This window comes from Bos indicus x Bos taurus, chromosome X (assembly GCF_003369695.1).
Source record: "Bos indicus x Bos taurus breed Angus x Brahman F1 hybrid chromosome X, Bos_hybrid_MaternalHap_v2.0, whole genome shotgun sequence".
Taxonomy (NCBI): Eukaryota; Metazoa; Chordata; class Mammalia; order Artiodactyla; family Bovidae; genus Bos; species Bos indicus x Bos taurus.
The window spans coordinates 133,698,440-133,710,576 of record NC_040105.1 but is presented as its reverse complement, the minus strand read 5'-3'; the positions used below and the strand labels follow the sequence as shown (position 1 = coordinate 133,710,576).

Genomic DNA, 12,137 nt, shown 5'->3' with positions numbered 1-12,137 from the left:
GAGTATGGGCCCTAAGCTTAAAGATCGTTAAACAAATAGTGATTTCTGTGCACACCTCTCCTCTTTGACAAGGACAACAGCTCTATTTTATTTAGCTACCTAACAGTGAAAAGTAGTGAAAGGGTTAGTTAGTCATCTCTGACTCTTTGTGACCTCATAGACTGTAGCCCACTAGGTTCCTTTGCCTATGGAAGTCTCCAGGCAAGAATACTGAAGTGGGTAGCCATTCCCTTCTCCAGGGGATCTTCCCAACCCAGGGACTGAACCCAGGTCTCTCGCATTAAAGGCTTATTCTTTACTGTCTGAGCCACCAAGGAAGCCTGCCTAACAGTAGAGACTTGTATTGTGCTAATTAAGAACCAGTTGACTGAAAGGGTCATTTGAGCCCTAAGAGCTGAGTAGCATTCCTTCTACTTAATTCCCCTCCTTCCCTACATGTTCTCTTGTAATTCTGTCTTTACTTAGCACTGGATCTATCAGAAATATCTAAGACACTTGATTAAAATGAAGATTCTAGGGATCATACTGAATAAAGCTACTAGGCATTGAGGCTCACCTGCTTTCACTACAGATCCTGCAAGTGGACCCAGTTGTAACACATAACCCAAGGCTTTATCAGGAGGAAACAACTGAATAGGTCCCTGAGACAGGAAGGGTGGACTAGAATCACTTAAAAAGAATCAGTACCTAGATCAAAAGTTACTCTTATGCTATCAAAAATGAACCAAAACCCAAAATGCCATATCACTTTTATTGAATACATGCTGAAGCTCTAAAGGAAGATGTCACCTTCCACCAGTGCTCCTGTGATCTGACAATTTAAGCTGTCCCATGTGCTCTGAATCCTTTAAAAGCATCTTCTCTGGACAACACATGCCCCAAACTCCATGAAGTCTGCAGAAGTGATCCACATTTGCTTGAAACTGCTCAAAGAGGTCACGATGGAAGCACCAATCCATGCAGAGAAACATCTGTCAGGAGAAGCAGTGATCTTGATGGGAGTGCCTCTGAAGGCCAGCTGTTCCAGTTCCTTCATAAGTCTTTCCTCAAGCCCAGGGAAGAGAGTGGTGCCCCCAGACAGAACAATTTCTGCAAAAAGATTCTTCTGGATATCGGTGTCACACTTCATAATGCTGCTGGAGACCATTTTTGATAGTCCTGGGTTGTGTACACCTAGGTGGTCAGGCGCAAAAAGAATCTCAGGTACCTGGTACAGCTGGTCCCCAAGGTGGATGACATTCCCATCTGGTAGCTTGTATTCTTTCATGATCTCCTCTGGCTTCTTACAGAGTTCTTTCTCTGGTTCCAAGGCAACATAGCACAGCGTCTCTTTTATGTCATCCACTAAGGCCTTGTTGAGTATGCAAGGGTAATTACACCCACTAGCCAGGAGGAGTCGGGTGAGGTGCTCTGTGATGTCCCTGCCTGCCACATAGAGCTTGGTGACAGCATGAGGCAGGGAGTAACCCTCAAAGATGGGGACAGTGCAAGTGATCCCATCCCCACTGTCCACCACTAGGCCCGTGACAGCAGCAGAGGCATAGAGTGCTACGACCGCGTGGTTGGACAGGTAAAAGGCAGGCACATTGAAGGTCTCAAACATCACTTCTGTTGTCTTCTCGCGAGTCTCTCTTGGGTTCAAGGAGGGTTCAGTCATGAGCACAGGTCGTTGACAGGGTTTTACTCCCAGTTCCCACTCAAAAAGATACTTCCAGAGTTTCTCCATGTCATCCCATCTTGTTACCAGTCCACGTTCAATGGGGTAGTACAACTGCAAGGCCTCATACTTGAACAGGGCATTTTCTCCCACAACATAATTTTTCTGATTGGCTTCTGGTAAAGCCATGTTGAATTTAGGATGCCCCACCACAGAACTGATGACATGACGGGGCCCAATCTCTCCAGACATACCTACTTTACAGAGTCCTGATCCATTGTCAAAAATTACGGCTGGAGTATCTAATGAGTATGGGTTAAACATGTCTGCAGGATGCTCTTCTGACCTTCACCAAAGTAAAGAAAGAACACAGCCACTTTTGTGAGATAACATGTACCTTTGGAAGTTTATCAGCCACAGGATTCCCAAGCTCTCAGGTTGTTACTGAGGCAGAGCTAGCAGGCTGTCCCCTATCCCCACCCTCAACCCATGAATCTTGTCCCTTTTGAGGCAGTGCAAGGCCTGCTGAGGCAATTTCAGTGATGACTGCTCCCTATGTAATAATGTAACCAAGGCAACAATTGTTCTCAGAGAGCATCAGAGGGTGTTGAAGGGGCGGGGTCTCTGAGCCACCAGTGCTCCTAGCTTGGAGAGACTTGAAACAGAGGAAGGCAAACCATACCTCTGAACCTCTTTTATAAGTCTGAACATGAAGCAAAGGCCTATCCTCAGAATCAAATGAAGTAGCCTAGCTGTGAGGTTGTCCCAGAAAGGTGGCTTCTATGCTCAACTGAGCTGCTGCTTGTGAGATGACAAGCATACTCTTTCCTTTGTTAATGGAAGTAACTAACCATCAAACACACATTCAGATTGGAGTAAAGATGTCTATAATCCAGTTCTAGAGGTGCTCTTTCTTTTATTCCCCCTTATATTTATTTTGTTTTAGAACAGTTTTACTGAGAAACATTTCATATATAATACTTTCACCCATTTATATGGTACATTTCCATGAATTTCAATATATTCACTATGTACAAACATTACAGAAGTCAAGTTTAGAATATTTTCCCTGCTCCCTTTAGCTATCACCTTCTTCAGGCCATCCTCATGAGCCCTGAAGACCACTAATATATTTTTTGTCTCTATAAATTTATCTCTTCTGATTTTTCACTTAAATGGAATTGTATGTATGGCCTTTCATGCCTGGCTTCATTTATTCAGCATACTTTATTCAAAGTTCTTCCATATGAATATAACACTTTTTTTAATACTATTTGATAGCATAACATTTTTTCCCACAGTATTTATTTGTAATCCCATCTTATTTCTGTAAGGTTGGTAGTAATATCTCCTTTTTTGAAACTTTTAAGAAAACTGGCATTTGGTTTAATTGATTCCTCCATTTTTTTCTATTCTCTATTTCAATCATTTCTATACTGTTTTTTTTTTTTAAATAATTTTATTAATTTTGCTTGCTTCAGTTTGCTCTTCTTTTACCTGTATGTTAAGTTTGAAGCTTAGGCTATTGATGTAAAATCTTCTTTTTAAAAAAAAAAAATACAGACTGAGATGAATCATTTTATTTGTCAACTTGGCTGAGCAATTGTGCCCAGTTGTTCGGTCAAACAATAGCCTATAGATTATTATGAAAGTATTTTGTATATGTGATTAAGATTTAAAATCAGTTGGCTTAAATAATGGAGATTAATATCCATAAGATGGGTTAGCTCCATCCAAACATAAGGCATTTAGAGCAAAAACTGAAGTTTATGGGAGAAGCAGGAATTCTGCCTTAATACTGTAATGTAGGAAACCTTCTTTAGTTTTTAGCCTCTTATCCTGCCCTATAAATTTCACTCAAGACTGTAATATTATCATGGTTTAATTTATGCATCTACTTGACTTGGCTAAGAAATGGCTGGATATCTTATAGAACATTATTTCTAAGTGTGTCCATAAAGGTGTTTCTAGTAGAAATTAGCATTTGAATTGTTAGATTGAGTAAAGTGTAGCCTTATTAATGAAAGTGGGTATTATTCAAATTGCTGAAAGCCCTGAATAGAACAAAAAGACAGAGGAAAGACAAATTTGCTCTTGATGTCTCTGGGATACCCATCTTTCGACATCTGACATGATGGGCATTCTTGTTTCATGGGTCTTCAGACTTGAACCAGAACTTTCACCACTGGATACCCTATTTATCAGATATTCAGGTTTGGACTAGAACTATATCACCAACATTCCTAGGCCTCCAGGTTACAGCTGGCAGTTGATGGGACTTCTTGGTATACAAAAATGCATGAATAAATATTTTTTTAAGCTATATGTCTATTCTATTCTATTGGTTTTGTTTTTCTGGAAAATCCTGAAGAATAGAAACATTAACTCTTCTTTTTTTCAGCTTCTTTGAGGTATACTTAATATACATTTGCTATGGTGATCCGTGATCAGTGTTCTTTGATGTTACTCTTATAATTTTGGGGATGTACCACAACCACAAATCAAGTCCTTATAAGAAGGCAAAACTACAAAATGTATATATTTTGACCACTACACTGACCAATCATTCACTGATCTCTTGACCTTTCCTGGAGCCTCTCAATTTCTGGAACAAAAAAATATTGAAACTAGGTCAATTAATAACCATACAATAGGGCTTCCCTGATGACTTGGTGCTGAAGAATCCACCTGCAAATGTAGGAGACTCAGGTTTGATCCTTGATCTGGGAAGATCCCACATGCCTCAGAGCAACTAAGCCTGTGCACCACAACTACTGAGCCTATGTTCTAGAACCTGGGAAGTCACGACTACTGAGCCCAAGTGCTGTAATTACTGAAGCCTATGTGCCCTAGACTCTATGCTCCATAACAAGAGAAGCCACTGCAATGAGAAACTTGCACACTGCAATTAGAGAGTAGCCCCCACTTGCCACAACTAGAGAAAGCCTATGTGTAGCAATGAAGACCATGTGCAGCCAAAATAAATAAATAAAATTATTTTAAAAAATAACCATACAATAACCTCTAAGTGTTTAAGTGAATGGAAGAGTCACACAACTCTCACTTGAAATCAAAAGCTAGAAATGATTAAGTTCAGTGAGGAAAGTATGCCAAAAGCTGGGATAGGCTGAAAGTTAGGCCTCTGGCACCAAACAGCCAAGTTTTGAGTGCAAAGGAAAAATTCTTGAAGGAAATAGAAAAGTGCTCATAAGATTTAAGGAAAGAGGCCATTTCCATCACGACAAAGTACAGGTGAAGCAGCAAGTGCTGATACAGAAGCTGCAGCAAGTTATCTAGAATACCTAGCTAAGATGATGAAGGTAGCTATACTAAAAATCATTTTAGTAGATTTTCTTTTTTTTTTTTTACTGGTATCAAAATGTAGTTTATTTTAATACCAACTGAAAAAATAGACCTTATATAGTCTATTATTTCAATGAAGTTTTATTATTACTTTTATTTTCAAAGTTGGTAGCAAAGTTGCGGTTAACAATATAGCTGGGCATACACACTGAGGAAACCAGAAGGGAAAGAGACACTTGTACCCCAATGTTCATCGCAGCATTGTTTATAATAGCCAGGACATGGAAGCAACCTAGATGTCCATCAGCAGATGAATGGATAAGAAAGCTGTGGTACATATACACAATGGAGTATTACTCAGCCATTAAAAAGAATACATTTGAATCAGTTCTAATGAGGTGGATGAAACTGGAGCCTATTATACAGAGTGAAGTAACCCAGAAGGAAAAACACCAATACAGTATACTAACGCATATATATGGAATTTAGAAAGATGGTAACAATAACCCGGTGTACAAGACAGCAAAAGAGACACTGATGTATAGAACAGTCTTATGGACTCTGTGGGAGAGGGAGAGGGTGGGAAGATTTGGGAGAATGACATTGAAACATGTAAAATATCATGTAAGAAACGAGTTGCCAGTCCAGGTTCGATACACGATACTGGATGCTTGGGGCTAGTGCACTGGGACGACCAAGAGGGATGGTATGGGGAGGGAGGAGGGAGGAGGGTTCAGGATGGGGAACACATGTATACCTGTGGCGGATTCATTTTGATATTTGGCAAAACTAATACAATTATATAAAGTTTAAAAATAAAATAAAATTTATAAAATAAAAAAATAAATAAAATAAAATAAAATTCAAAAAAAAAAAAAACAATATGAAGTTTTTCTTTATAAGTGAAATTCCTTTAAAAGTGTTGAAAGGCATTCTAGGATGGGCTTGCAAGGAAAATCAATCATTCCAATATTTATAAATAGGATACTTGATGAATTGAGATTTATTCCTTTAACTTCCTCACTAACTTGTCCTGATTTGTCAGGTTTTTTACTCATTTGCTATCGTAAAAGTAGTTTAGGCCTAAGCCTTTTAGCTGGAGCAATTATTTCCATTTTCCATGATTTATCTTCAGTTTTCCAAATATACAGTAAAACAATACAATAATCACTGCAGGAAGGAATGATCAGTTACATTGGATCATGTTCATTTACCTTTTAATTTCATTTAAGGGATATTAATATTAGTCATAAAAGCTTTACAGTTTCAGCACACATACATGCAATCACAGAATTAAAAATCTTTATACCTTTTAAGAAAAGGGTTCCACTTTGTTCAATGTATCAAAGTCAAATTTAAGTCTAAAGAAATACACTTCTATTAAATACAGCAGCCATCACTTACCTTAAAGTTTATGGATAAAGTTCAGTACTGATCCAAGGATGCTGGCATTTGTTTCATCGTTTATTTTCCTTTTCTCATGGTGGACATGCAATTCAACTGTCTCCTTACATCAAATGGGGGCATCTGTACTTGAATAAGCAGCAGTTCTCAACTTCAGAACAGATGCAGTGAACCTTGGCTGTATATGCATGCTCGTTGTGTGAAGGCTAGCCTAAGGAAAACAGGGGTGTCAAACTAGCTGCTATGAGCAAACATCGTCTTTTTTTCGAGGTGGAACCTCAAGAATGATTTTGTTCTTATATCTCATCTCAAACAACCAATAATCTTTTTATTCAAAAGATGGTATATACCAAGTTAAAGACAGGGTATTATAAATCTAGAATAATTGGTGGTACATTATAGAAATGCAGAAACTAGGGATAGTTGAGAGGGAGGGTTTTGATGCCAGCATCCTTGGATCAGTACTGAACTTTAGTAGATTTTCAATGGAGGTAAAACAGCCTTCAATCAGAAGATGTCATCTAGGACTCTCATAGCAAGAGAGAAGTCAGTGCTAGCTTTAAAGTTTGAAAATACAAGCTGATTCTTTTGTTAGGGGTTAATGCAGCTGGTGAGGAAAAGGAAATGGCAACCCACTCCAGCATTCTTGCCTAGAGAATTCTGTGGACAGAGGAGCCTGGTGGGCTGCTGTCTATGGGGTCACACAGAGTCAGACATGACTGAAGTGACTTAGCAGCAGCAGCAGCAGCAGTGCAGCTGGTGACTTTAAGTTGAAGCCAAAGCTCATTTACCGTTTAGAAAATTCCAAGGCCCTTAAGAATTATGCTAAATCCACTCTGCCTGTGCTCTATGAAACAACAAAGTCCGGGTGACAGTACATCTGTTTACAACATGGTTTACCGAATATTTTAATCCCACCATTGAGATCTAATGCTCAGAAAAAAAAAAAAAAAAACCTTAAAAATATTACAGCTCATGGATATTATAGCACCTGGTCACCCAAGAATTCTGATGGAAAGGTACAACAGGATTAATGTTGTTTTCATACCTGCTAACATAATATCCATTCTGCAGGCCATGGATGAAGGAGTTATTTTGACTTTCAAGTCTTTATCACTTAAATACATTTTGCAAGTCTATAGCTGCCATAGATAGGGGTTTCTCTGATGGATCTAGACAAAGTACACTGAAAACCGTTGGGAAAAGACTCACCACTCTAGGTGCCATTAAGAAAATTTGTGATTCATAGGAAAGGATCAAAATATTAACATTAACAGGAGTTTGGAAGAAGTTGATTCCAAACCTCATGGATGATGTTGAGGGACTCAAGGCTTCAATGGAGGATGTAACTCCAGATGTGGTAGAAGTAGGAAGCATCCTAGAATTAGAATTGCAGTCTAAAGAGATGACTGAATTGCTCTAACCTCATGATAAAACTTTAACAGGCAAGAAGGTGCTTCTTATGGATAAGCAAAAAAACTTCTGTCTTGATGTGGAATCTATTTCTGTGGAAATGCTGTGAAGATTGTTGAAATGACAATAGAAGATTTAGAATGTTGCATACACTTGTGATAAGGCAGCATCAGGGTTTGAGAGAACTGACTCAAATTATAAAAGTTCTCTGGGAATAAATAGCTATCAAACGGCATGGATGTTTATAGCAGCTTTATTTATAACTGCCAAAATGTGTAAACAACCAAGATATTCTTCAGTAGGTGACTGGATGGAATATGTTACATTGAATCAATGGAACAGTTTTCAATGCTAAAAATAAGCAATCTGTCAAGTCATGAAAAGACATGGAGAAAACTTAAGTGCGTCTTGTAAGTGAAAGAAGCCAATCTGAAAAGGCTACATATTGTATGATTCCAACTATATGACATTCTGGAAAAGGCAAGATTATGAGACAGTAAAAAATAAAAAAATCAGTGGTTTCCAGCAGTGTGGGCATGAGGTGGAGGAGGTATGACTAGGCAGAGCACAGAGGATTTTTAGGCCAGCGGAAATCCTGAAACTTTAAATCTGTTGAAGAGTAAATTTCAATTTGCCCCTACTTCCAACCCTTGGCAACCACCATTCTACTTCTTGCTCCTATGAGTTGTACTATTTAAGATACCTCATGCAATTAGAATTATATAATAATGTTCCTTTTGTGACTGGCTTATTTTACTTAGCATAACATCTACAAGATTCATCCATGCTGTCACATATGCCAACATTTCACTCATTTTAGCTGAAAAATATTTTTCATAAATATTTTTTCATAAAAATATTTTTAGCTGAAAAATGTGTTGGTATACCATATTTTCTCTATCTACTCATCTGCTGATAGAGCTTTAGGTTTTTTCCAAACCTTGAAAATTATGAATAATGCTGCAATAAACATGAGAGCATAAATACCTCTTCCAAATTCTAAATTATTTTGGGTAAATACTCAGAAGTGGGAAAATGTATCATATGGTAGCTACAGTTTCAATATTTTGAGGAAACCCCATACTGTTTCCATCACAGCCACACCACTTCATATTCCCATCAAAAATGTAGAAAGGTTCCAATTTTCCCACATTTTTATTAACACTTGTTAACCTGTATTTTTCTTTTTGATTATAGACATCCTAATTGTGAGGTAATCTTTCCTTGTGGTTTTAATTTGTATTGGCCTGATGATTAGTTACATTGAGCATGTATTCATATACCTGTTGACCATTTCTATGTCTTCTTTGGAGATATGTCTATTTAATTCCTTTAACCATTTTTTAATCAGGCTATTTGCTTTTTTGTTTTTTTTTAATATTTTATTTTTTAACTTTACAATATTGTATTGGTTTTGCCATATATCAACATGAATCTGCCACAGGTATACACGTGTTCCCCATCCTGAACCCTCCTCCCTCCTCCCTCCCCTTACCATCCCTCTGGGTCATCCCAGTGCACTAGCCCCAAGCATCCAGTATCGTGCATCAAACCTGGACTGGCGACTCATTTCATACATGATATTATACATGTTTCAGTGCCATTCTCCCAAATGATCCTATCCAAAAGACTGTTCTATACATCAGTGTCTCTTTTGCTGTCTCGTATACAGGGTTATTGTTACCATCTTTCTAAATTCCATATATATGCGTTAGTATACTGTATTGGTGTTTTTCTTTCTGGGTTACTTCACTCTGTATAATAGGCTCCAGTTTCATCCACCTCATTAGAGCTGATTCAAATGTATTTTGGTATTACATCGTGGGAATTCCTTATATATTTTGGAGATTAATACATTATCAGATATATGGTTTGAAAATGTTGTTTCCTATCCCATAGCTTTCCTTTTCATTCTGTTCATACGTCCTTTGCTGTGCAGAATCATTCAGTTTGAAATATTCATACTTATTAACTTTGTTTCTTTTTCTGCCTGTGATTCTAGTGTCATATCCAAAAAACCATTGCACAGAGCAATAACATGAAGCTTTCTCCTGCATCTTCTTCTAGGAGTTTTACAGTTTCAGGTCTTTTAAGAATTCAATCCATATTGAATTGACTTTTTTGTGTACAAGTAAGATAAAGGTTTAGTTTCAATCTTTCACATGTGGATATCTAGTTGTTGCAGCACCCTTTGTTGAAGAGACAACCCTGTGTACATGTGATCTTGGCACCTTTGTCAAAGATCAGTTGATCATATATATGTGGATTTATTTATGGTTTTTCTAATCCGTTCCATTGGTCTCTATGTCTGTCTTCATGCCAATATCATGCTGTTTTATTACTGCAGCTTTTTAATAAATTTTGAAATCAAAATGTGTGATACCTCCAACTTTATTTTTCTTCCTGAAGATTGCTGTGGATATTTGGAGTCCTTTTCAAACTTGCTAAGCCTTGTTTTGTGATCCCTTCACTTTATGCTTATCTGTGCCCTTAAAGTTGAAATCAGTCATGTAGGCATATCAGTCAGTTCAGTCGCTCAGTCGTGTAGGACTCTTTGCAACCCTATGGACTGCAGCACGCCAGGCCTCCCTGTCCATCACCAACTCCCGGAATTTACCCAAACTCATGTCCATTGAGTCAGTGATGCCATCCAACCATGTCATTCTCTGTCATCCCCTTCTTCTCCCACCTTCAATCTTTCCCAGCATTTGGGTCTTTTCAAATGAGTCAGCTCTTTGCATCAGGTGGCCAAAGTACTGGAGTTTCAGCTTCAACATCAGTTCTTCCAATAAACACTCAGGACTGACCTCCTTTAAGATGGACTGGGTAGATCTCCTTGTAGTCTAATGGACTCTCAAGAGTCTTCTCCAACACCACAGTTCAAAAGCATCAATTCTTCAGCACTCAACTTTCTTTATAGTCCAACTCTCACATCCATACATGAGTACTGGAAAAACCATAGCCTTGACTAGATGGACTTTTGTTGGCAAAGAAATGTCTCTGCTTTTTAATATGCTGTCTAAGTTGGTCATAACTTTCCTGCCAAGGAGTAAGCGTCTTTTAATTTCATGGCTGCAGTCACCATCTGCAGTGATTTTGAAGCCCAAAAAATCATCTGCCACTGTTTCCACTGTTTCCAACTATTTGCCATGAAGTGATGGGACCAGATGCCATGATCTTAGTTTTCTGAATGTTGAGCTTTAAGCCAACTTTTTCATTTTCCTCTTTCACTTTCATCAAGATGCTCTTCAGTTCTGTTTCACTTTCTGCCATAAGGGTGGTGTCATCTGCATATCTGAGGTTATTGATCATATAGGCATCATATAGTTGGGTCTTATTTTATTCATTCAACCACCATATGTCTTTTGATCATGTAATTTAATTTGTTTACATTTAAAGTAATTGTTGGTAGGTCAGGACTTATTATTGCCACATTGTTAATGGGTTTCTGGATGTTTTAACATTTCTTTGTCTCTATTATTCTCTCTTGCTCTGTTCCTTTGTTCCATATTGGTATACTTTTATTCACTTCTCTTTATTTTGAATTCATCTGCTATAGGTTTATTTATTTATTTATTTTGGTTACCCTGAGGCTTGCTTGAAACATCTTATTGATATAATAGTCTATTTTAAGCTAATAAAAACTTAACTTCGTTTACACGCAAAAACTCTGCCTTTTGCTCCCTCCCCACATACTATGCATTTGATTTCACATTTTATGTGTTTTTATACTGTGTATTTTATTGTTATTTTGAGTTTTCTGCCTCATAAGTCCTATAAATATTCATATCATTAGGTTCTGTTTCTGGAGATTAACTTTATTTGTTTTTTGGAGGGGTTACATTCCACATTTCTTAGTTTTCCTTCACTCTTTGTGTTGATATCTGCATACTGAAGAAAATACCCAGTTCTCCCAAGTGTTCACAGATCGACCTTGTACAGGAGGAGACTCTCACCAGTTAATCTGGTCAGAGATTGTAGGAGCCTCTCAAAACGTTGTACTGGTTCAAATATCCATCACTGTTCTTAGTGAGCCCCTGCCATGTAAAGTAGTTTGATCCTATCAGTGGTCTGAGATGGGTGAGACAAAATCCAATCCCCTAGGTAGCCTCTAGAACTGGATGTGTGATCCAATTCTTTACTTCACCAGATAGAAACAGAATCTGATGTTTTATCTACTCATTCTGTGCAGAGCTAGAAGAAGGGACTATGATTAAGTATTTGTGTTCTAGCCCAAATGACTGTGTATGTTCTTAGTGAGACCAGTGAGACAGGTTAAGACAGAAACCAGTACTTTTGGAATCCCTAGAAAAGTTTGAATGTTGGACATGTGGGCAAATATTTCATCCTCCAGGAAGAA

At 37.9% G+C, this 12,137-nt stretch overlaps 1 protein-coding gene across 1 annotated transcript; it reads right to left on the bottom strand.

Annotated features, from left to right (window-relative positions):
* Window positions 1-847: 847 nt before the first annotated feature.
* LOC113886970 (actin-related protein T1-like) lies at window positions 848-1,981 on the bottom strand. Its single transcript, XM_027533712.1, has one exon. The coding sequence runs from the start codon at window positions 1,979-1,981 to the stop codon at window positions 848-850; it is 1,134 nt and encodes a 377-aa protein (XP_027389513.1).
* Between the last annotated feature and the right edge of the window lie 10,156 nt (window positions 1,982-12,137).

Bases quoted from the DNA above. Each gene is read 5' to 3' on its own strand.
- LOC113886970 (XM_027533712.1), bottom strand. From the start codon at position 1,981: ATGTTTAACCCATACTCATTAGATACTCCAGCCGTAATTTTTGACAAT.